We start from the raw sequence: 21,735 nt of genomic DNA, 5'->3' as shown, positions 1-21,735 counted from the left end.
GCATTTCATTTAGTCAAACTTGCATTTAGGAACTTGCTTATATCATATGTTTCACCAGTGTTACACAGCTAGTAAATATTTACTTAAAGGGTTAAGCTTACAACAAGACAATTCTAGTGAGTATTTTCAAACAAGCAGCCTATCTATAGACAATTTATAATAGCCAAACTTCATTTGTCCATTTTTCTCATGTTCTTATGGCTGGTTTCTACCTCATCTACTTCAGCCTTACCTAACCTTGCAAAATCAGTTAAAATAGTTTTGACTAAATTTTATTAGTGCAATTTGGAACACTCTATGGTTATATAATGAAGCCTGTGAAGATCATTCATATTCTTTACCTGAAGAAAATCCTTTTTCATGGGCATCTTTCACTCTCTCAGCTTACATGTGAGGTGATACTTTCAATAAAGAAAAATAATAATAAAGGAAAGGAAGATTACACATTTTCTGAAATCCATCGTATGTTCCATTCCACTGAACTCAGCAGCTTTTTGCCATCCCAAAAGGAACATTTTTGTTTGCCCTTATTTGAATCACTAAGTTTTTATGATTAGTTATCTGGTTCTTATGTAACTTTGTAGGTCTCTGTTTATTAAGTTTAGAACATCTTTTTCTTCATGGAACATTGAGGTTCAAAGAACAGAAAGTGTAATAGTTGAGACAAGTGGTGGGATTCAAATAAGTGAACAACCAGTTCTCTGTGTGGATGCCACTACCAGAAGTCCATTTTGGGCCTGGGCAACCAAAAATTAGGTACTGGTTCTGCCAAAGTGTTGCAAACAGCTGAATCCCACCTCTGGTTGAGACACAACAGAGAAAATCCTAATTCAAATTATACCTCTGCCGTGGAACCATCAAACTACTTCTTAGATAGTGAATCCTGTCACGATCCTGTCTCATATGAAAGCTTTAAATCATTAAAGGGGATAAAACATGCAAACAACAAAATGCAAATATTCAAGATAAATAATTTCATTTTTCTAAATCCACAAAATGTGTTTTGAGATTATGTACTGGTAAGTAACTAGCCAATGCTGACTGATCAGGAAAAGGTAAGCATGCCAGACCTGAATACCAAGAAATACCAGGGGTATATATAATATAGGTCTACAGAATATACTTTGAACTACAAAGTTAAAAATATGCCAGAAAATGACCATGGAAAACCACTTGTTTTTTTTGTTTTTGCCAAGAACGCTACGTAGATGTATCTATGAAACCATTAGAAATTAAATTTGACACAGAAGAGACATTTAAATGCATTTTCCTACATGTAAATTTAACATACTGTGAACTCTAGAATTAATGCTATCTTCAGCCAGTGTTTGGACAAATTTTTTTTACTAGATTAAATAGATTTCAGATATTTTATTCCTAGGAACTGCAGCCAACAACAGAATAACAAATAGATAGATAATGTTTATTTAACAATCAGGGCTAATAAATGAATACTAAAGCATCTTTTTACAATTATCTTGGATGAATGTTGGCAAAAAGCTGATTATTTGCTTTTGATGAAAGAACCAAGACTAAGATTATTAGTAATGAATATTTAAAGGTTAATAATAACTTTGTTAAGTACACTGATCAAGGATGCTGACAGATATATGCAGATATTTACCCAGCTGTATTTCTTTTATATCTCTCAGAAACTGATAACAGATCTATGCTACTATCTCAGAACAATGATTTTATTGGTAGAATTCTTTATCTATTGGTGATGTATTCTTCAAAAAACAGATACTGAACTACAATTGTCCACTAAAGCCAAATTATTCTCTTGTCCCTTAAAATTGAAGCAGGAGGTCTAAAGAGAAGTGGAAGATCAGGATAGAAAAAAAGGTGATAGGGTCAACCATAGTCCTAACTCTGAAGTGCTATTTTACATTGGAAGGAAGATAAAATGTTAAGTTCAACTAAGTAGCAATATAATGTGACATTGGCTGTTTTTGAAAAAAAATAAAAAATAAAAAAAATGAATAAATCAGTCTGTGAATTAGCCTGAGGTGAAACTGACACGGGCCAGAAACTGACACCACTTGTTTATCTGTTCCTTGTGATCTTTGATGGCAAATTTAGTCAATATGACTAATCAAAGCACTGACTTCATTGCAACAACCTACATTCTCTGAATTATTTCAACACATTTCCATTATGACTGGTTACATATGCATGTGAGATTAGAGCACTCAGGCTGATATAGCACTTCATAATGCTCTGCAGCCCTCTCTAAGCAGTTTACAGAGTCAGCATATTTCCCCAATAATCTGGATACTCATTTTACTGACTTCAAAAGGGATGGAAGGCTGAGTCAACCTTGAGCTGGTGAAAATCGAACTGCTGGCAATTGGCAGAATTAGCCTGCAATACAGCATTCTAACTACTGTACCTCCATGGCTCTTATTATGACCCTTAATTATCTGGGACCATTTCTTTGTGATCAGAAGGAAATACAAATAAGTGGCAAAAGGGAGATGAGCAGCCTGAAAAATAGTAAAATAAATGTTTTTGAGAAATAAATGTGATTGGGTGGCTGAAATCACTATTTAATTTCAGGACATTTGTATTCTTACATTATCATAAATGTGTAGCATCCGTTCTGTCAAATCAAGAGGAATATAGAGTCCTCAAATCCAAGCATATTGCCTCAGTATACAAGTTACAGAAGTAAATACATCTAGGTAACATAGAACCGGCAATTTTACCTCTTTTTTACATTTAAACAGTACTGCATATCTTAGGCTTTAATTTCTTACTATCTCTTCTTTTCAGTGAGATTATTTTATCTGTCTTCTAAGGTTGACATTTTTTCATACAAATTTTTAAACACCTTATATTTCGCAGAACAGTTTGTGGAGAGGTGTACAGTTTTGTAGCTCAAGTATGGTTCTATCCAGATATGCAGATATAATCAGATATAATCAGACATCCTGCTCATTTATCTGGCTGAGATTTCTAAAATTAATAGTTTATAAGAGGAGAGTTACATAGAACAAGGGCAGCTGCATTATCTGCTTCATAGGAAGCTGGGTGGGAATAATTGAGATAAAAAGTTATTTCTCTGTTCAGTTTTACCATCCAGGCCAATCTATAGTAACTATAGTTTATGGTATTGTTGGAAGATAGTATAAGCTGTTTTTAAAAATCAGATTAAAATTTATAATGCAAGCATCAATAGGATTTTTATAGCATTAAGAGGCAGGTTTTTCTGGTGAGATAAAAGAACAGCAAAGGGAAACACCTTTGCAACACTGGATTGCAACACTGGATTGTTATCTCAAAAAGTGAGCAAAATGTTGAACCTGATGATCTCTCCCGTGAGAATTTGCAAGGCAGAAGCAAACACGATCTATTTCAGTTCCTATTAATTCAACTTGATAATTGGCATGGATTCATTTACAAATTAATTTATAACTAAAAGTTGAACATGTAAATAACATCCAGATAAATACATGCTTTTAAATACCAACAAGAGTTAGTGTCAGCCCATCCCTTTAAGGCCTTATCATTCTCTGAAGAGCTGGTCCCAGAGTTCTGTATTGTTGCTTGGACAATTCTAAGTGCTAACAGAGTGACACAGCCACTGCTGAGTTCTGTTGACATATGAGATAATTTAATCCAAATTAGATACTTGAAGACAAAAATGATCTCTGAACAAACAGTTCTAAAATTAGCACTCTGAAAACCAAGCTTGCCTATGAACTGTGGAAGTGGCTTTTTAAAATATATGGTGGAAAAGTTGTGTATCACAACTTTTCTTACAAACATTTCCTATTACATTTCAAAAAGCATCTCTGACTCTGTAGTCTACATATATCTACTCAGATCAGTTAAGCTTACTCCTAAAATAAGTGGATAGAGAAATTCAGCCTCAGTCAACTACATTCCCAGTTAAATGAACTTGGACTGAGGCCATCCTTTGATGCAGAAGTAAGGCAATAAAAATAATTCAATTAAATCAACACAAATTGATAAATGAAGTTTATCAAAAGGTAGAAGTCTTTAATGAGATCTATTAGAGTCAAACCTAAAGGAAGCCCTGGGAGTATCTCAGAGTGCAAAATTCATTGCTAGGTCAGATGATATAAACATAAATGTAATGCACATGTACACAGATCATATTGAAGAGAACGCCAACATTCTTAATAAGACATTTTTATCCACTTTATATGTATGGGGCTAACATGATTATTTACAAATATTCCTTATTTTTTAAGTTGCTTCTATAATCAGTAGGACTATGCACACTTGTAAAATAATTCAGAAGTGTTTTGGGTTTAATCTGAGCAGAGCACCTATCCGCTATTGATGAAAGCATACCTTTTGCACGCTTCTAAATAGGCCTGGAAAAATGCTCCTTTTGTTATATTTAAATACCACTTTGAGCAGCAACCTTAGGAAATTCATGCAACAGCCACCTTATCTGTCTTCCACCAATCATGATAAAATTTTCCTCCCCTTCAGCCTTTGGGTTAGGCAGGCAGGCCTCTTTAAGTTGGAGGTGATGCAGTAATGGGATTTGTTGTCTTTGGCCAATTGTTATTTTTATATAATCTTCTGACCTATGAAGACATCCAGAGATATTTTGAAATTGAGTACCCTAGATATCCATTCAGCCAGTCAACTCTAAAACAACACCAGCCTTTTTTTTCCAGATTGCACAAAAGCCTGAAAAAGTTGGGCTGCTTTAAGAATTCTCTTACATGAGGTTCAAAACTCTTTTCCCTAATCATTTTCCAAATGTGTGCAGCCCAAATAATTAGCCATCTGTGCTGGAATAATCAGATGTGATTACACTTTCACTCTTAATTTATGTAATTTATATTTTAGGTTTCTATAAGAACAAATCTAAGGGTAGTAGTGATAAATTATATACTAAAAGACAATGATATTATTATAATATAAAATGGGGCATTTTCATTTTTAAGAATTTGCTTTAACATACAGAAGCTAGCAATTCTCTTTAGGAACATTGAGGCAATAACTATCCATTTAAACTTGCCAAGGGGGTTAGGATTATTGCTTTTTATTGTTTTTTATATTGGGCTTTTATTCTTGTAAGCTGCCAAAGTCACTGAGATAAGTTGAGTGGCCATATACATTTTCTTAAATAATAAATAAATAAGACTGGACTGTGCACTGAGGCTATTATAGAACAGACAAAAGCTGTACAATTAAGAATGGTGAAGCTTTCCCAAATAGTAAATTCCATGAATCATCAGGGTGGAGTTGAGGTTGTGGTAAGAGTTATTACTTCTAACTATATTTCTTCTATGTGCTTATGAAATTGTGCAAACATAACATTATATAAGTGCCAATGCTTTAACTATAATATCAGTTGCCTAAGGCTTCTGAAGAGTCACTTTCTACTGTTCCACTGTTCAAATTATTCAGAAAAAGGCAGCCTCTTTTGAATTCCCCATATCCCCCCATTAATTGCAGAGATAAGCCAAATAATTACAATTTCACACAAAAAGGTCGGAGATCATTTCTAAATCAGCCACTCCCATCAATTCCTGAGTTTCAAGTATTATAAGTACATATCCTCCAGGACAGATGTGATTTTCATGTAAGATGAACAGCATGAGGCAGACTTTTGTACACTAATCCTTTATGCCTCACTGATATTCTTTTGTTTTAAAATATGAGTAACAAACTGGAAAAGATTTGGAGAATGCCAATGAGAATGACCAGGGTATAAGAATAAAGTACAATATGTACACATTAATTTCAACAATCCATTTGAGTAGGTATCACATGCAATTCTGAGTAGGAAGCTGGATAGCCTGTCAATTAGGTGAATATATTGTTTGCTTGAAAAGCATACCCAGGGAATGCTTATCAGTCTTTCTCAAACAAGTGGGTTGCCCCAAGTCCCAGCCTCAGCTTTCTACTCATCAAGATTCATATTTATTTTCTAAATGAACAAATAAAGAAGTGGAAATGCTTATCAAATTTGCAAATGGCATAAAATTGGATGAGATAACTAATATCCCAGAAGACTGAAAGAACATTCAAAACAATTTTGTTAGCTTTCGGAAAAAAAACTGCAAATAAGAAACAGATTTTTGCATTTAACAGAAACAAATGCACTCTGTTAATAGAAAGGGGAAATTAAATGAAGCATTTCTGACTTGATAATAGTGGTTCTAAAAAGTATCTTCGAATACTATATGATTACAAGTTAAATATGTATTAGAGATATTGGTTACAATTATGTTTTATTTTATGGAGAGTGTAGGTAAAGGTAAAGGTTCCCCCGCACATGCGTGCTAGTCGTTTCCGACTCTAGGGGGCGGTGCTCATCTCCGTTTCAAAGCCGAAGAGCCAGCGTTTGTCTGAGGACGTCTCCGTGGTCATGTGGCCGGCATGACTGGACGCCAAAGGCGCACCGAACGCTGTTACCTTCCCACTGTAGTGGTCCCTATTTTTCTACTTGCATTTTTTACGTGCTTTCGAACTGCTAGGTTGGCAGAAGGTGGGACGAGTAACAGGCGCTCACTCTGTTATGCGGCACTCGGGATTCGACCCGCCAAACTGCTGACCTTCTGATCGACAAGCTCAGCGTCCTAACCCACTGAGCCACCGCGTCCCTATGGAGAGTATAACCTTCCCCAATTCTCTGATGTATGATATGAGAGAGAAAAAACTATAATATCAAATAATTAGATCAAAAACTGCCTCAAAAAACTGAAAATCAATGCTGATGTGAACAGGTATTGTGAAGTATATGTGATGCTAATTTCAGCAAAGCATCAGGGGAAAAAGCATCCCACTGTATGACATTCTAATTAGCACTCACTAAATCTAAAAAAGGCCAATGCACTCTTAGCTGTATCAACAAATACAAATCATAGGAAGCAATAATTCCTTTTTATTTCGCATTGGTCAGACTTACTTTAAGTCCTTTCTCCTGTTTGGGGACCTCACATTAAAGTATTTCAAGAAACAGAAATAGGTTTGAAGAAAGGTAAGAAATATGATTAGAGGCCCAGGAACTGAATCTGACAGAATTTGGAGGAACTGGAAATATTTAGACCTGAGAAGATTGATGAAGTATATGATACCACTCTTAAATGCCTGGAAAATATTTCATTGAGAATAGTTAAGACCTGTTCTTTATAACCCCAGAATGCAAGGTTTGAGTTAGGGAATGGAATAATGAATTCAAGTTAAAGAAAAGCATGCTGCAATGAAGTACTAAAAAATCCTAAAAGCAGATTGATAGTAGAGGCAGAGGAGTCCCAAGCATTCAAGCCAAGCCTGGCTTGGATTTCTTGCGGATACATTCATTTGGATTGCCACACCAAACAAGTAACTGAAGTTAGTACCTGCTTTTTCAGGGTCTGTTTTCATTTTCACATTTTCTTACCTTCTTTGGATGGTCAAGGGAAATGAGTTATGATTCTATAATTCTTCTTTTCCTTCTTCTAGATTTGTTAGATGGGCAAACACATTGGAAGAAAATGGAACCTTTTTCTTTTACATGGTAGCAGCAACAAGGCTTCTTAATGTGCAGAGATAGAAGGACACACAAATACCAACAAGGGACAAATGTATGGTGAACTTAAAGGAGCTGGCAAAGATAGTGAAATTAACTGTTTTGATTAAAGAAAAGGCTTTATCTAGCTTCATTGCTACTTTCTGCAAACTACTTTTGGACTTTTTGCTTGAAATTGAAAGAAATGAAATTTTAACTTTGGGATTTGATGACTAGAAGAGTTTATGACTACTAAAATACTGTATGCTATGGTTTACACTAGCTCAAAGGGTCATTGTATTTTATGTTCTGTCTGTACTGAAAAAAGGTAAGAAATTACTTTTTCCTATAGCTTTGTTCCCTTTCTGTCTGCACCTCCCAATTTCTTTTTTCCTCCTGCTTCCCTTTTCTGTTTTTCTTTGTTCTTTTGTATTTTATATTCTTTTGAAATTCAATAAAGTTTTGTGAAAAAAAATATTCTCATGCTAAAAATAGGCATTCTTCATAAATATAAATTCAATTAAATCAAGTAACGATGTGAAAAATAAATATTGTGTTGAACTGATGCTATAGAATAACATGACATATGAATTTTTCCTCTCCAGGACTGAAAGTGAAAATAGTTTCATTGGGCAAACCAAAGAAGATAGAGAAAATATTGGAAAAATACAGCAAGAGATCTTAAATTTAATATTTCATATTGTCAGAGAGGGGAACCTTTGGCCCTCCAGAAGCTCTTGAATAGAGTTCCCAGCATTCCTCAACACTGGTCACACTATCTAGAGTTTCTGGGAATTGAAATTTAGCAACATTGGAGCGTCTTAGGCCCTTCAACCAAGATTATGTTACAAATTAATCTTTCCTAATTTAGAGCCCTCTAAATATGCTCAGTAAGGGACGCAGTGGCTCAGTGGGTTAGGACGCTGAGCTTGTCGATCAGATGGTCGGCAGTTTGGCGGGTCAAATCCCGGGTGCCGCGTAACAGAGTGAGCGCCTGTTACTCATCCCAGCTTCTGCCAACCTAGCAGTTCGAAAGCACATAAAAATGCAAGTAGAAAAATAGGGACCACTACGGTGGGAAGGTAACAGCATTCCGTGCGCTTTTGGCATCTAGTCATGCCGGCCCAGTGGCGTAGTGTGGGGGGTGCAGGGGGGACCGGCCGCACTGGGTGCAACATCTGGGGGGGCACGCTCGCACTCGCAGCTCTCTGCCCCTGCCTGGCTCACTCACTCTCTCTCACTGCACTGCTGGCTGTGCAAATCTGATCCGAGCTGCCGGGTCGCCGCCCACTGTGTTAGGGGGCGCAAATTACTTCCCTTGCCCCGGGTGCTGACAACCCACGCTACGCCACTGTGCCGGCCACATGACCACGGAGTCGTCCTCGGACAAGCACTGGCTCTTCGGCTTTGAAACGGAGATGAGCACCGGCCCCTACCTTGAATATGCTCAAATTTAATTAGTTCCAGATAGGATCTCTGATAATTGAAGTCATAATGATCAGCAAAATTGAAATCACTAATGATCAGCAAAACTATCATTTTCACTTTTTATTCTCATGTCTGAGAATCTGTCAGTTTCTATAAATTTTCCATGAAAATTTATGCAGGCTTTCCCTTAATAATTCTGGCATTCTTTGGGAAGCTGCAAAATCCAGAGAAATATGGAATTTGAAGGCTAATTAAATTTCAATTCATATGTAGGTTTGAAAATGTGAAATTAAATAAGTTTGCAAAGTAAGTGTCTCTTGTCTCTGGATACTGGGTGGGCATCAAGTTGTAAAAGTGCTAACAAAAGTAGTAACTGATTCACCTCAGCTTTAAATATACATTCAGATATTGCTTGTACCTATCTATGGGGGGGTCATAAATATTCAGCACTTAGGCTTATACCAGTCTATCCAATAATATTGTATTTGGGAAGTATTTGGGTAATAATTTTAGCATTGTATTTAAATAGAAGTAAAGAATTTGCCACAAAATTCTTAATAATAATAATAATAATAATAATAATAATAATAATAATAACTATGGATGCAAAAACCATGCATATGGATTCACTTTAAAGACAAACTGAATTAATTTCTAAAGGCTATTTGTTTTTCTGAAAAGAAAAAAGCCTGAAACAAACTGTTGTTGTAAAATGATTGCAGTGCGTAAAGGATAAACACATGATGGGTTAAGAATACAAAGGAGCTTTCTTTTTTCTTTGTGCCATTTATTTGCCAAACCGTTTCATTAACAAAATGAAGTCTATACAACTGTCTAAACTACTCTTTTGTTTTATATGCTGTCAAGCCATTTAGCACCAGAATTTTTAAAGTGCTAACACGGCAAACAAAATGTTTCAGAAAAATATTGAAAGGGGGGAAACTGGAAATGTTTTTGATGGCTAGATTCATTCTCCAACTCTTGCAATCTAACATAAGAACAACGGCTGGGAAGAATACATATTTTGAGAAGTTCAAACAAAAAATCACAAAATGCTTCATTATATTTCAAATACTGAACAAAAATGTCAACTTAGAAAAACATTTCAAATAAGAAAAAATGTAAAAATGTTTGCAGAAATTTATTAATCATGGAGCTACATCTACCTGGGGGAGGTATGCAATGGGGTGCTGCAGTGAGGCCACATCTACATGCAGTGGGAAGTATGCAGTGGGAAGTATGCAGGAGGAACGAGCCAACCTGCCATGGGACAACTCGCCACAGGACAATTCAACAAATTCAGAAGTTAAATTAATTTCAATGGAACCATGGCCAATAATAATAAAATAAAGAAAGTCAATCCAAAAATATATAAGAGTTACAATAATTTTGATGAAAACATGCAGAGCAATAATAAAAGTAATTGAATGAAATGATTAATACAACGTTGAATTGTCCTGTGAAAAGTTGGACATGGCAAGTTGACTGCAGCAAGTTGGCCATGTTAAGTTGTCGTAGACCTACCTCAAGGCTCTGTCTTATGCTCAATACTCTTCAATATTTTCATAAATGAGTTATATGAGAAGAAAGAAGGGGAAGTAATCAAATTTGCAGATGAAACTAAGCTAGGGGGAATAGCCAACACTATTCAGAAGGATCTTGACATATATAAATACTGGGCCTTATCCAACAAAATACACTTCAGCAGTGAGACAAGTAAAGTTCTAAATTTAGGCAAGAAAAACTAAATGCACATGTATAAAATGGGTGGTACCATGCTCAATAGCAGTTCTGTTAGAAGCATCTAGGAGTCCTAGTGGACAGCCTCTTGCGTATGAGCCAATAGTGTGCTGCAGCTACCCAAAATACCAATGAGCTGCATCAACAGAGGGATAGTATCATGATCACATAAGATGTTAGTGCTGCTTTATACTGTATTGGTGAGATCACACTTGGTATACTGCATCCAGTTTTTGTTACCATGATACAAAAAACAAACTGAGACTCTAGAAAAAGTTCTGAGAAAAGCAGCAAAGATGATTAGGGGACTGGGGGCTTAAATGCATGAAGAATAGTTACGGGAACTGGCAATATCTAATCTAATGAATATAAGGACTAGGGATGACATGATAGCAGTCTTCTAATTTTTAAGGGACTGTCATTCTATTTTCCAAAACACTTGAAGGCAGGACAAGAAGTAATGGAGGGGAACTTATCAAAGAGAGATCCAGCCTAGAATTAAGGAGAAATTTCCTGTCAGTGAGAACAGTTAATGGATTGGCTTGTCTTCGGAAGTTGTGGGTGCTCCAACACTGGAGGTTTTTAAGAAGAGATTGAACAGCCATTTGTCTGGAATAGATAGCGCCTCCTGCTTGAGCAGGGTGTTGGACTAGAACAAGGCTTTTCAACCAGTGGTACGGGTACCACCTGTGGTACATTGGCACCTGGCAGGTGGTACCCGACCATCCTAGAAAAGTGGTAGTGGGGGAGGGGAACGAGCTGAACTGGTGGCAGCATTGCACAAGGCTGAGCGAGAGATGGCTGGAGCTGCAGGGCTGTCAGGGCTCAGTGGAAGCGCCAGGATCAGCACTTCTTCGGGGCTGTCAGGGCTCAGTGGAAGTGCCAGGAAGAAGCACCGATCAGCTGGAATGTTGCAGCATCTCCAGGGTCTTGTGATTTTCATTCAGATGCTTGGCAACTGATTCATATTTATGTTGGTCACAGTGTCCCAGGGTCATGTGAAGTGACCAAAACCTGCTGCAACCACCCAGCAGACGGGGGAAATAAAAACCAAACACCCCCCACCCCACCGCTGCTGCCAATCCTCAACAGAAATGCTCACAACAACGAAAACCTCAGATAGGAGGAGGAGCGCCGCTCAGCTGTGGCTTGGGGGGCACTTTTTCCAGTGCCATTGTAACGTCGAACAGTTACTAAGTGAACTGTTGTAAGTCGAGGACTACCTGTACTTGATCACTTTTTTCCTTTTTTTTTGGTCATTACGTTTTTGACACCTTGCTAGGCGACTGCTGGTACTCAGATGTTGCCATATCCTGAAAGTGGTACAATGGGTGAAAAGGTTGAAAGCCCTGGACTAGAAGACTTCCAAGGTCCCTTCCAACTCTTTTATTTTGCTATTCAGTAATGCCTCATTTATATAGAAACATGGAAATTCAGTTGTATTTAACTTTAGGCTTACAATTATTTCAAAAAATATCTATATAAATATATCAATCCTGGGAGATTGCAATTTACACTTAATGGTTCACGTGGCTTTCACTAGAGCTATTATATGTTCATAATAATTTCCAATGACAGAAATTTGTGTCAATAACTTTACAGTTTTATCATGCAGCTGTACATTTTATGTTAGTTTGGCTACCTGATATTCAGACAACATTCTAAGATTAATCATCTGCCATCAGTCACCCAAGTAATTTGGCAACTACTTCTGGTTCTTGAATGTTAAAATCTGCATTTCACTGGGTAAAAAGAAAAGAAAATCTTACACGGCTTTTCACTTATTTGCATTCAGCAAATTCAACAGCTGGATATTTTTTCTGAATACTGCTGGATTCTTATAGAAAAGGGCCCTGGGATAGCAAGGAGACTTCATAGAGCTGCAGGATTTACTTAAAAGGTATCATTACCTTCGTTTCGAGAACAGGGTTTGCACCAACTAAAGTACTTGTGCGAATAGTGAATATGCGTACCTGCTGCTTCCAGCAATATTGGATACCATATGCCATTGACTCGCCAGGTTCATTGACAGAAATGACAGGTGAATGACTCTCTTTGGCTGTGCCAGTTCTACTTTTACAGGTAGATAATATGGCACTAAGAGAAGCACAGAAAGTGTTCTCAACCTGCTACAGCTGTTGGATTTTTGTAATTCAGATTTGCTGGTTAAGCTGCTCCTTAACTAGAGACAAAAAAGCCCCACAAACCAAGACACTGTGAGAAATGTGCAGTTGCTTATTTTTTTAAAGGGGGAATTTAGGACCACAGTGGATGGAGAAAAATCTTTCCTTTCCTGCACCACTGCCATTTGTACAGGGAGAAAAGCAGCCCCTGATGCTACTGGCAAACTTGGATGCTTCACAACAGATGCAATAACAAAGAAATTGTTAATGGTAAATAGATCACTGTGCATTAACCTTTACTTCAAAGACAAGCATCAGTTTATAAACACAGGCGATCTCACTCCTCTCACAATTCTACCATTAAACTATGGAGTTGGGCACCTAGGAGGAAAATCCTAGAACAAAGCTCTTTGACAGTATCTTTTCTTTATAACAGATGCTTTTTTGCTCTCTCTTTATGTTCAAGAGATTCTTTCCTGTTCCTAAATGAGAGAGGTCTGTTGTCCATATGAGATCTTAGGGATTTGCTGTTTCTACCACATGAATTGTCTCTTTGTTGCCTCATATTACAACTCAAAATCTTGGAAAAAAAACAATTAAAAAAATCTAGTGGGAGCTTGAGTTACTTTACATTTAGTTCAATGTAGGTTTCAAATAGATGAACAGATTCAAATCTTAGTAACATTTACTCTATATGAAAATTGCTCATATAACTTTTGATTCAGTTTTAATCATGTTATTTAAAAACAAGGTAGAAGTAGATGAAAGATTCATTAAATTGGTCTTAGTAATATTCTGTTGTACAACCTGAAGTCAGTTATCAAAAGGGATAAATTTAATGCTTCTCCTCTAAACAGAAGTTAACCAAAACAACAACAAAACCATCCACACCACCCTTCATGTTTAAATTCCTGAGATTCCATAGTTAAATATAAATAAAGATAAGCTATGGTAGTTGGTGAATGTGAGTGCATATATTTGGTTTTTTTGCACTTAAGTTTCAAGATGCATGTTATGTGGCCATATCAATTGGCAGACAATACTATGTATCCATACAAACACTACCGCAGCATGCGTTTAATCAAAACAACTGCAGCTTTTCAGATGGAAAGGGCAGATTTTAAAAATTACAGACCAAAACATATTTGAATGGTAATGTTCTATTTACATTCCTTCTGCTGCTCATTTAAATTCCTAATTCGTTGGTGCTGATTCAATTACTATAAAGATCTAAAAATCTCACTAACTTAATATGCTGGGCACCAACATCCATGAAGCTCTAGTCAGATAAGAAAGGTAGGTATGGGTGATTGAAAATTCAGAACATTTAAGTATTTTGAGGATGTACTGATCCTTCAATATTTGAAATCTAAATATACGTTTGCTGGAATATACATGCAAACACACACACAAACACACACACACACACGATTTGCATTCCGGACACAAATGGAAACTGTTACAGTAATTCTATCATGTTATATAGGTTTCTATTCATGTTATCTTGATTCCACCTGTGGAAGTTAAATTACTTATTTTCCTTGTTACTCATTTTTCTATAATGCATCCAAAATTAGTAGTGAATGCTATTGCTTCTTTATTTGGTCGAGCTTCTTGAAAATTAATGCAAATTAATACAATGCAAAGTAAGATGTAATAATTCTTCAGATAGTGCACATCTCTGAATGAATTACATTCATGGATTATGTACAAAAAATTATATACTCCAGTAAATACATTATAACTAATCATATACCTAGATATTTTATCTATGTATCATAAGTAAATTACATATTAAATATTTCTTGCTTGATGAAACTGAAAATGGAGTTTCCTGATGGTAACATGACTAATTGTCAAATGTATAACTTTTCTCATTATGGGATTTATTAACAAATCTATTAATCTGAAGAATTTTGCAAATATATATATATATATATATATATATATATATATATATATATATATATATATATTTGTATGTATGTATGTATGTATGTATATGTACATGTACATGTATATATATATATATATATATATATATATATATATATATATATATATATATATGAAAGTTGCATAAATTAACAGGAAATTGGATACAAAATATATGTGTTGAGACAAGTTACATCTGCATTTTTAAAAAAAATAATTTGGAAGTATGATACAAAAGCACCATAGGGCAAATATGTGAATTGACAGATCAGATTACCAACCATTCAAATACACCTAATGGGCAGAACAGTAGGAGGCACGTGCAGAATGATGGCATTATACAAATAATAATTCCTCTAATGTGGAGAGATAATATAGTCAACAAGAATGTTTCTTCAGCACAGTTAGTTTATTCACAAAGCTTTCCAGCTGTGTTAGCTGTGGTCTAATCAAAAACCAAGAGGAATCCTATTCAAGCCAGAAATACTTTTAGTTCTAGGCTGGAATCCTACGAAGGTATCAAATGCAGCCCAGGCCACCCACTGTTGCTTTGGTTCAAGGCTCCCATTCAGGTAGGTAGAAAGAAAGGCAGGCTTGAATTGAATCTTGGCGTGACCGCCCCAGAACCTGGGAACAGGGATGACTGGGTGTTCTCATTGTTTGTTTGCCAATGCTAGAGGGAAAGCAGCTGCTTCAGACCTCAAAAAACAGGTCATTTTATTGCCCATGGAATACATTAATGAGGCCTGGAAAAAGAGTCAACAAATTCAGGAAACAGAGTTTCCTTTGACACCTTCTCTCACAATACTCTGTAGATATCTCTTTCTTCAGAGCTACCTAAGGTATGGACTAAAGCAGGGGTGTCAAACTCACAATGTCACATAATGTGTCATGACGTATTGTGATTTTTTTTGCCATTGCTGGCAATGGGGTGGGCATAGTTTTGCTATGATGCATCCAGCCCGCGGGCTGGCAGTTTGATACCCCTGGCCTAAAGTGTACAAGTCAGCATATAAAACAAGTTTTCCAAATGGCAGAATACATTCAAATAAACCTAATGAGCAGAACAGTAGGAGGCACACACAGAAAGATGCATGGGTACTGTATGATAGTTTTCAATGCTAAGACATGTTTTTTAAAACATGGAATGTAGACTGACCTTTTCCATGTTGGCCAGTTGGTTGTTCTCCAGATTTGTAGGTGTAGCCTGGGTTAGAACCCTTATTGATTCTTCTGTTGCTTTCCATATTTCTGTGGGTATTCTATTCCATCCGTTCCTGCAACCTTCCAATTTGATAACAACCAGAGCGTTGATCTAACTTCATCTTCTAGTACTAGCACTAGAGGTTCTTGCAAGTACAGAATATCTTATATGGTATCTTGGATGTTGAACATCCCTGCAATACAGTATTTCAGTATACATATTACATCTTTGTTTGATCTCCTTTGAAGTGGTTACTATCTGTCTATATGCATCCTTTAGCATATCAATTTGAGGTTGGAACCTTCTGAATTCAGAGACCTATGTATACTCAAACTGTGAGTAAGAGAACTAAAATATGAAATTTCTAGAATAGAGCTCTAAAATACTTACAGGACAACAATCTACTAAGAACTACAAGTAGTACTTGCTCAATGACCAGTCACTTAGCAACTATTTGAAGTTATAATAGACCCCTCCCCCCTCTCTTTTAGCTTCAGAAAGTGGCAAACCATTCCTTAAACTGTTGTCAAGGAAACAGCAGAGACTTAATGCTCACCTCATGTCAAGAGAAGAGATCAAAGTGTTAAAGGTACTCATCTCCTCAAACTTATAATGTCAACTATATGGTATCTAAAAAGAACTGTCCATCCACTGGAAAAATATTACAGGATTTTCAGGTATTGCTATCTGGTTTACTATGGCTCTTGAGTGCATACTTACTATTAAAGGAATCATTTTTACACCAATGTTTTGATAAACATACTTTTTTCTTCTTATCCCAAGAAAGAATTTCATGCTGCCTCTAGAAAAGCTTCAACTCATGTCTCTCCCTCCTGCATTTTTCATGGAAAAAGAGCATAGCTATGATATTGATCTCAGTGTGGGATCAATACAGAAGTAACTCTTCAGTTATTCTGTTTTTAGACTGTTCAAGGCTTTAAATAATATTAGGCAACCTGTGAAGATGTAAGAAAACTGGTGTAATGTATTCCATATGGCGTACATCTGCTAATAATTGGGCTGCTACTTTTTAAACCAATTTTTCAGATACTCCTTAAAGGAAGTCCTTTGTAGACTATGCCACAATAATCCTTTATATACGTAATTCAGCCAGATTAAGCCATGAATAACCATAGGTCATTGCCAGAAAGGGGCTCATCATTCTTTTGTGAGATTGCTGCTCATTTATTCTTGGATGAATAGAAAGACCAAATCAATTTTACTTTCAAATCTCCTGGTTGAAAATTTAGTTTGTACATCTGCATATTACTCCCAGGCAACAATTTAATGACCTTGTTTAATGACCCTATTCTATCCAATAGACAGAATAAACAGAACTATATCCACCATCCAAAGATCTATTTATGACATACTGACTACAATGAATGTCAAGACAGACTTGTATAAGGCTACCCACGCCAAAATCCATGGAATGGAACAGCAATCCCAGAGCACTAATCAGTATAGGAAAGAATCTTGTTAAATCAGACCAAACTGTTATAAAGTGACACTAATAGTACAAATAGTGAATTTGGAGAGTTTACAAGCTGAGGCAGTAAGGCCTCCACATCACCGTTTATTTCCCAGGAATTATTACTTAAGGTATTCTATTCATGAGATATTAATATTAGTAGCCATTGATCAAAGATATAGGGTTTTTTTGGAAAATGTTTGAATATAAAGGTTTTCCTATGCAAATGAGTTCAATTCAAATTAGCATATTTATCTCAATAACCATGTTGTGCAATCATTTGGAATATATTATTTGATGTGAAAAAAACAAGCTACGACAAGAAGTGTTATCCAATCCCAAAGAGTTTAAATTTTTATTTCAATTTCTGCTTATCTAGAAGTGAGAAACGTATAAGTGTTAAGACACAAACCTGATATTTATTATGTAGAAACTCTGCCTGTGCAAAGAAATTTAGATTTGCTTTGCAAAAGCTGCATCTTGAAGGCAACATGATTCTCTTTGCTGAATGTGAAGATATGCCTTAATTCAGGGGTCACAAACCCCCAGTCCATGGACCAGCACCAGGCTGCGGCACACTAGCAACTGGTGGCTCAATGGCTTAGGACTCTAAGCTTGTCGATCAGAAGGTCGGCAGTTTGGCGGGTCGAATCCCAAGTGCCACATAACAGAGTGAGCGCCTGTTACTCGTCCCAGCTTCTGCCAACCTAGCAGTTCGAAAGCATGTAAAAATGCAAGTAGAAAAATAGGGCCCACTACGGTGGGAAGGTAACAGCATTCCGTACGCATTTGGCGTCTAGTCATGCCAGCCACATGACCACGGAGACGGGTCATGCGTCTAGTCATGCCAGCCACATGACCACGGACAAGCGCTGGCTCTTTGGCTTTGAAACGGAGATGAGCACTGGCCCCTAGAGTTGGAAACGACTAGCATGCATGTGCGGAGGAGTTTTTCCCATAAAGCTTTTGATCCTCCACAAAGTTTCCTGTAGAAATTTTCAGCTCACATTTCTGGTGTTGATAATCTAATCTATCACTATCATCCAGGCCCCTTTTAAAACCATCCAAATTTGCTGCTATTGTCAGATTTTTCATAATAGGAAAATGCATTCTTTGGTTTCACTAAGATAGCATAATGGCTTTATTTAATAATTTATTAAATTTGTGTGCTGCTCAACCCAGAAGTACTCATTCATCCGTTGCTTTATACTTTTCGGAACTGGCAAAAAATTGAAAAGGATACAATTATTCAAAATCCAGATGTCCATTGTGAACTCCCCATGTTTAATCATCACTCTGCTGCCCATCATGTGACCTTACAGGAATAATCCAGCCACCCAAGTGACAATTCCTAAAGCAATCAGACTGAAGGATTTCACTCCAAGCTATAATCTTCTTAGAAAGACTGAGGAGAATTACCTGAGATCTCTACCAAAACATATTTGCTGCTCTGAAAATCTTTTATGAATCTTACCATATTTGATACAAATGTGGAGAGACACATTTTGCAGAATTTGTATACATATTCTAACCACTATTTCCTTCGAGCTACTAAAATTCCGGCTTAAGCAAAGTAAATGCCGTACAGATGATAATATTAAAAAACGTATACTTGTCATTTCTTTAAGTAAAGGGAATTCCCAATCCCAAGTAATTATAGATAATATGCCTTTAGGAGAGACAGAGAATTGCATGAATATGGTGATTTTAAAATGCATGATTTCTTGCCTGCTGTAGGCATTTAGTTTTAAACAGATGGTCTTAAAAGGGAGCTGAATTGATATCTGATGATAGAAAAGGCTGTGTAACAGGACAATGTATCAAAGGAATGTTTGTTTCAGCAAAGATTCAAATGAAGTGTTTTGAGAAACACTCTGGTTCCTTAAAGGTAAAGGTAAAGGTTCCCTCGCACATGTGTGCTAGTCGTTTCCAACTCTAGGGGCCGGTACTCATCTCCGTTTCAAAGCCGAAGAGCCAGCGCTTGTCCGAGGACGTCTCCCTGGTCATGTGGCCGGCATGACTAGACACCAAATGTGTACGGAATGCTGTTACCTTCCCACCGTAGTGGTCCCTATTTTTCTACTTGCATTTTTACATGCTTTCGAACTGCTAGGTTGGCAGAAGCTGGGACGAGTAACAGGCGCTCACTCTGTTATGCGGCACTCGGGATTCGACCCGCCAAACTGCCGACCTTCTGATCGACAAGCTTAGAGTCCTAAGCCATTGAGCCACCGGTTGCTGGTGTGCCGCAGCCTGGTGCTGGTCCATGGACTGGGGGTTTGTGACCCCTGAATTAAGGCATATCTTCACATTCAGCAAAGAGAATCATGTTGCCTTCAAGATGCAGCTTTTGCAAAGCAAATCTAAATTTCTTTGCACAGGCAGAGTTTCTAGATAATAAATATCAGGTTTGTGTCTTAACACTTATACGTTTCTCACTTCTAGATAAGCAGAAATTGAAATAAAAATTAAAACTCTTTGGGATGGGATAACACTTCTGAAAATCAGGTCTGAAAGTGCTTCTGATCTCAGTTTTGTACCTGGATTTCTAAGATGTTATTACAGATAGTCTTCGTTTAGAAACTGCTTTGGACAGGGACCATTCACAGGTAGAACAGTGATGAAAAATTAACTTTGTGACCAATGCCTGCATTTATGACATTCTCTCTTGGTCATGGGTTCATCATGACAATAAATTAATATACAATGTCTTGTGCCTGATCTGTTTCCCATTTACTGAGCAGTGGATATGCCTAAACAAGCTATTTCTTCCTGAGCTGCTCTTCACCACAGTGCAGTGTGTCCCTAAAAAGTTAACAAGCTCAGTTCTGTGCTCTTAATTGATTAAAACTCTCACCTGGCTTGCACTGCTATTTCAAACTGACAAGACCCTAATCAGTTTTGCCCTAAAGGCTTTCATATTCCCCCTAAGTGGGTCCTGGCTCACAGCCTCACACATTCCTTTTGATGTATAATTCCCATTGTGTACCTGCTTACTCTTTTGTAATTCCTTCTTCTCCAATGAATGTAAATGCAAATAGCAATTCTGTTCTTGCTAATTATTCCAGCAATGGAGTAAGTATTCCAAGGGAGGGTGGGAATGGCTATAAAATTTCCCTGTTTCCTCATGAGATGATTACTGTGTCCCTTCTCTACTCCTTGGGCTCACTGGATGTTTGGGATCATAACCTTCTGGTGCTGTAAAACAGAAAACTTGAAGTAAAATTGTAAGCACAGTTGAGGTCATGTGATTTTCAGTTAGCAATCACTTAACAACTGTGTTGCTGAAACCAATTGTAGTCTTTAAATGAGGACTCCCTTTATTCTTATTCTTATAAATTTAATCTTTAATTTGATTCATAGTCTTGGACTGGTAAAAACTTAACAGTTCAAGTCCTAACTAAGGACCTAAGAGCTATTAAGGCAACATCTGAGTATATAGGCAGTTCTGAATAAAGTGGCTTTTTGCAAAGTCAGAATTTTCAGGTCTAATAAGTTCAAAATTTCCATTTATCTAGGCAGCCCTTTGGGTATTGCTTCAAAGGCTTCTATTACTATTGGTACAACTATTGATATCTTCCTCCACTATCACTCAACTTCAATTTGCAGATTGCGATGTTTTGTTATTTTTTCTAGCTGTCATATTATTATTTTATCCTATCTTTTAAATATATAACTGAAGGTGGTTAACATCTTTAATGTTATCTCTAAAACCACATCTTTCTCCTTCTGTCCTGGCCACTTTTTACAGCGGCACGATTGAGAACGTTTTAACAAACTGCATCACAGTTTGATTTGGTGGTAGCAGTGCCTCAGATAGAAGGTCCATAAAGAGACTGGTTTGACAGATGAGAAGATTATAGGAAATTCGCTTCCTATTATTCAGGACAATGCTTATAAGCATTATGTGCTTAGAACTTGAAGCATTGTTAGAAACACCACATACCCACTTTATGGTCTGTTTCTGTTGCTCCCCTCTGGAAGGAGATTTCAAAGTATTTTCAACAGGACTACTCAATTCTGTAACAGCTTTGTTCCCTATGGCATCCTTCTAGTAAACTTGCAAGATTTGTTTTTCTTGCCATGTACATGTATACATCCATACTAGACTGTGTTGTTTCTCTGTGCCATATATGTGGGTATGTGAGGATATGCATTTTTTGTCATATTTATGTAATGTATATTGGAGGTGGTGACCTTTTGAGAGCTGTATGCAATGAAATTTCATTTTAATATAGGCCAATTAGTGTACATTTAAAGTGACAATAAAGCTATTCTATTCTATTCTATTCTATTCTATTCTATTCTATTCTATTCTATTCTATTCTATTCTATTCTATTCTATTCTATT

The 21,735-nt window shown here is 36.7% G+C and overlaps 1 protein-coding gene across 2 annotated transcripts in view; it reads right to left on the bottom strand.

Annotated features, from left to right (window-relative positions):
• NGF (nerve growth factor) overlaps positions 1–21,735 on the bottom strand; it is an 88,644-nt gene that overhangs the window by 14,442 nt on the left and 52,467 nt on the right. Inside the window, exon 1 of one of the 2 annotated variants that reach the window (XM_083358649.1) lies at positions 15,869–16,001. The exons of the other annotated variant lie outside the window; for it this stretch is intronic. Coding sequence (XP_083214775.1) covers positions 15,869–15,877 — 9 coding nt within the window. The 5' untranslated portion in view covers positions 15,878–16,001. Of the gene's footprint in view, positions 1–15,868; positions 16,002–21,735 lie in introns of those variants that run through there. 2 annotated transcript variants of the gene reach the window in all.

This window comes from Vipera ursinii, assembly GCF_947247035.1.
Source record: "Vipera ursinii genome assembly, chromosome: 3".
Lineage (NCBI taxonomy): Eukaryota > Metazoa > Chordata > Lepidosauria > Squamata > Viperidae > Vipera > Vipera ursinii.
This window is presented reverse-complemented; position numbering and strand designations above follow the sequence as displayed.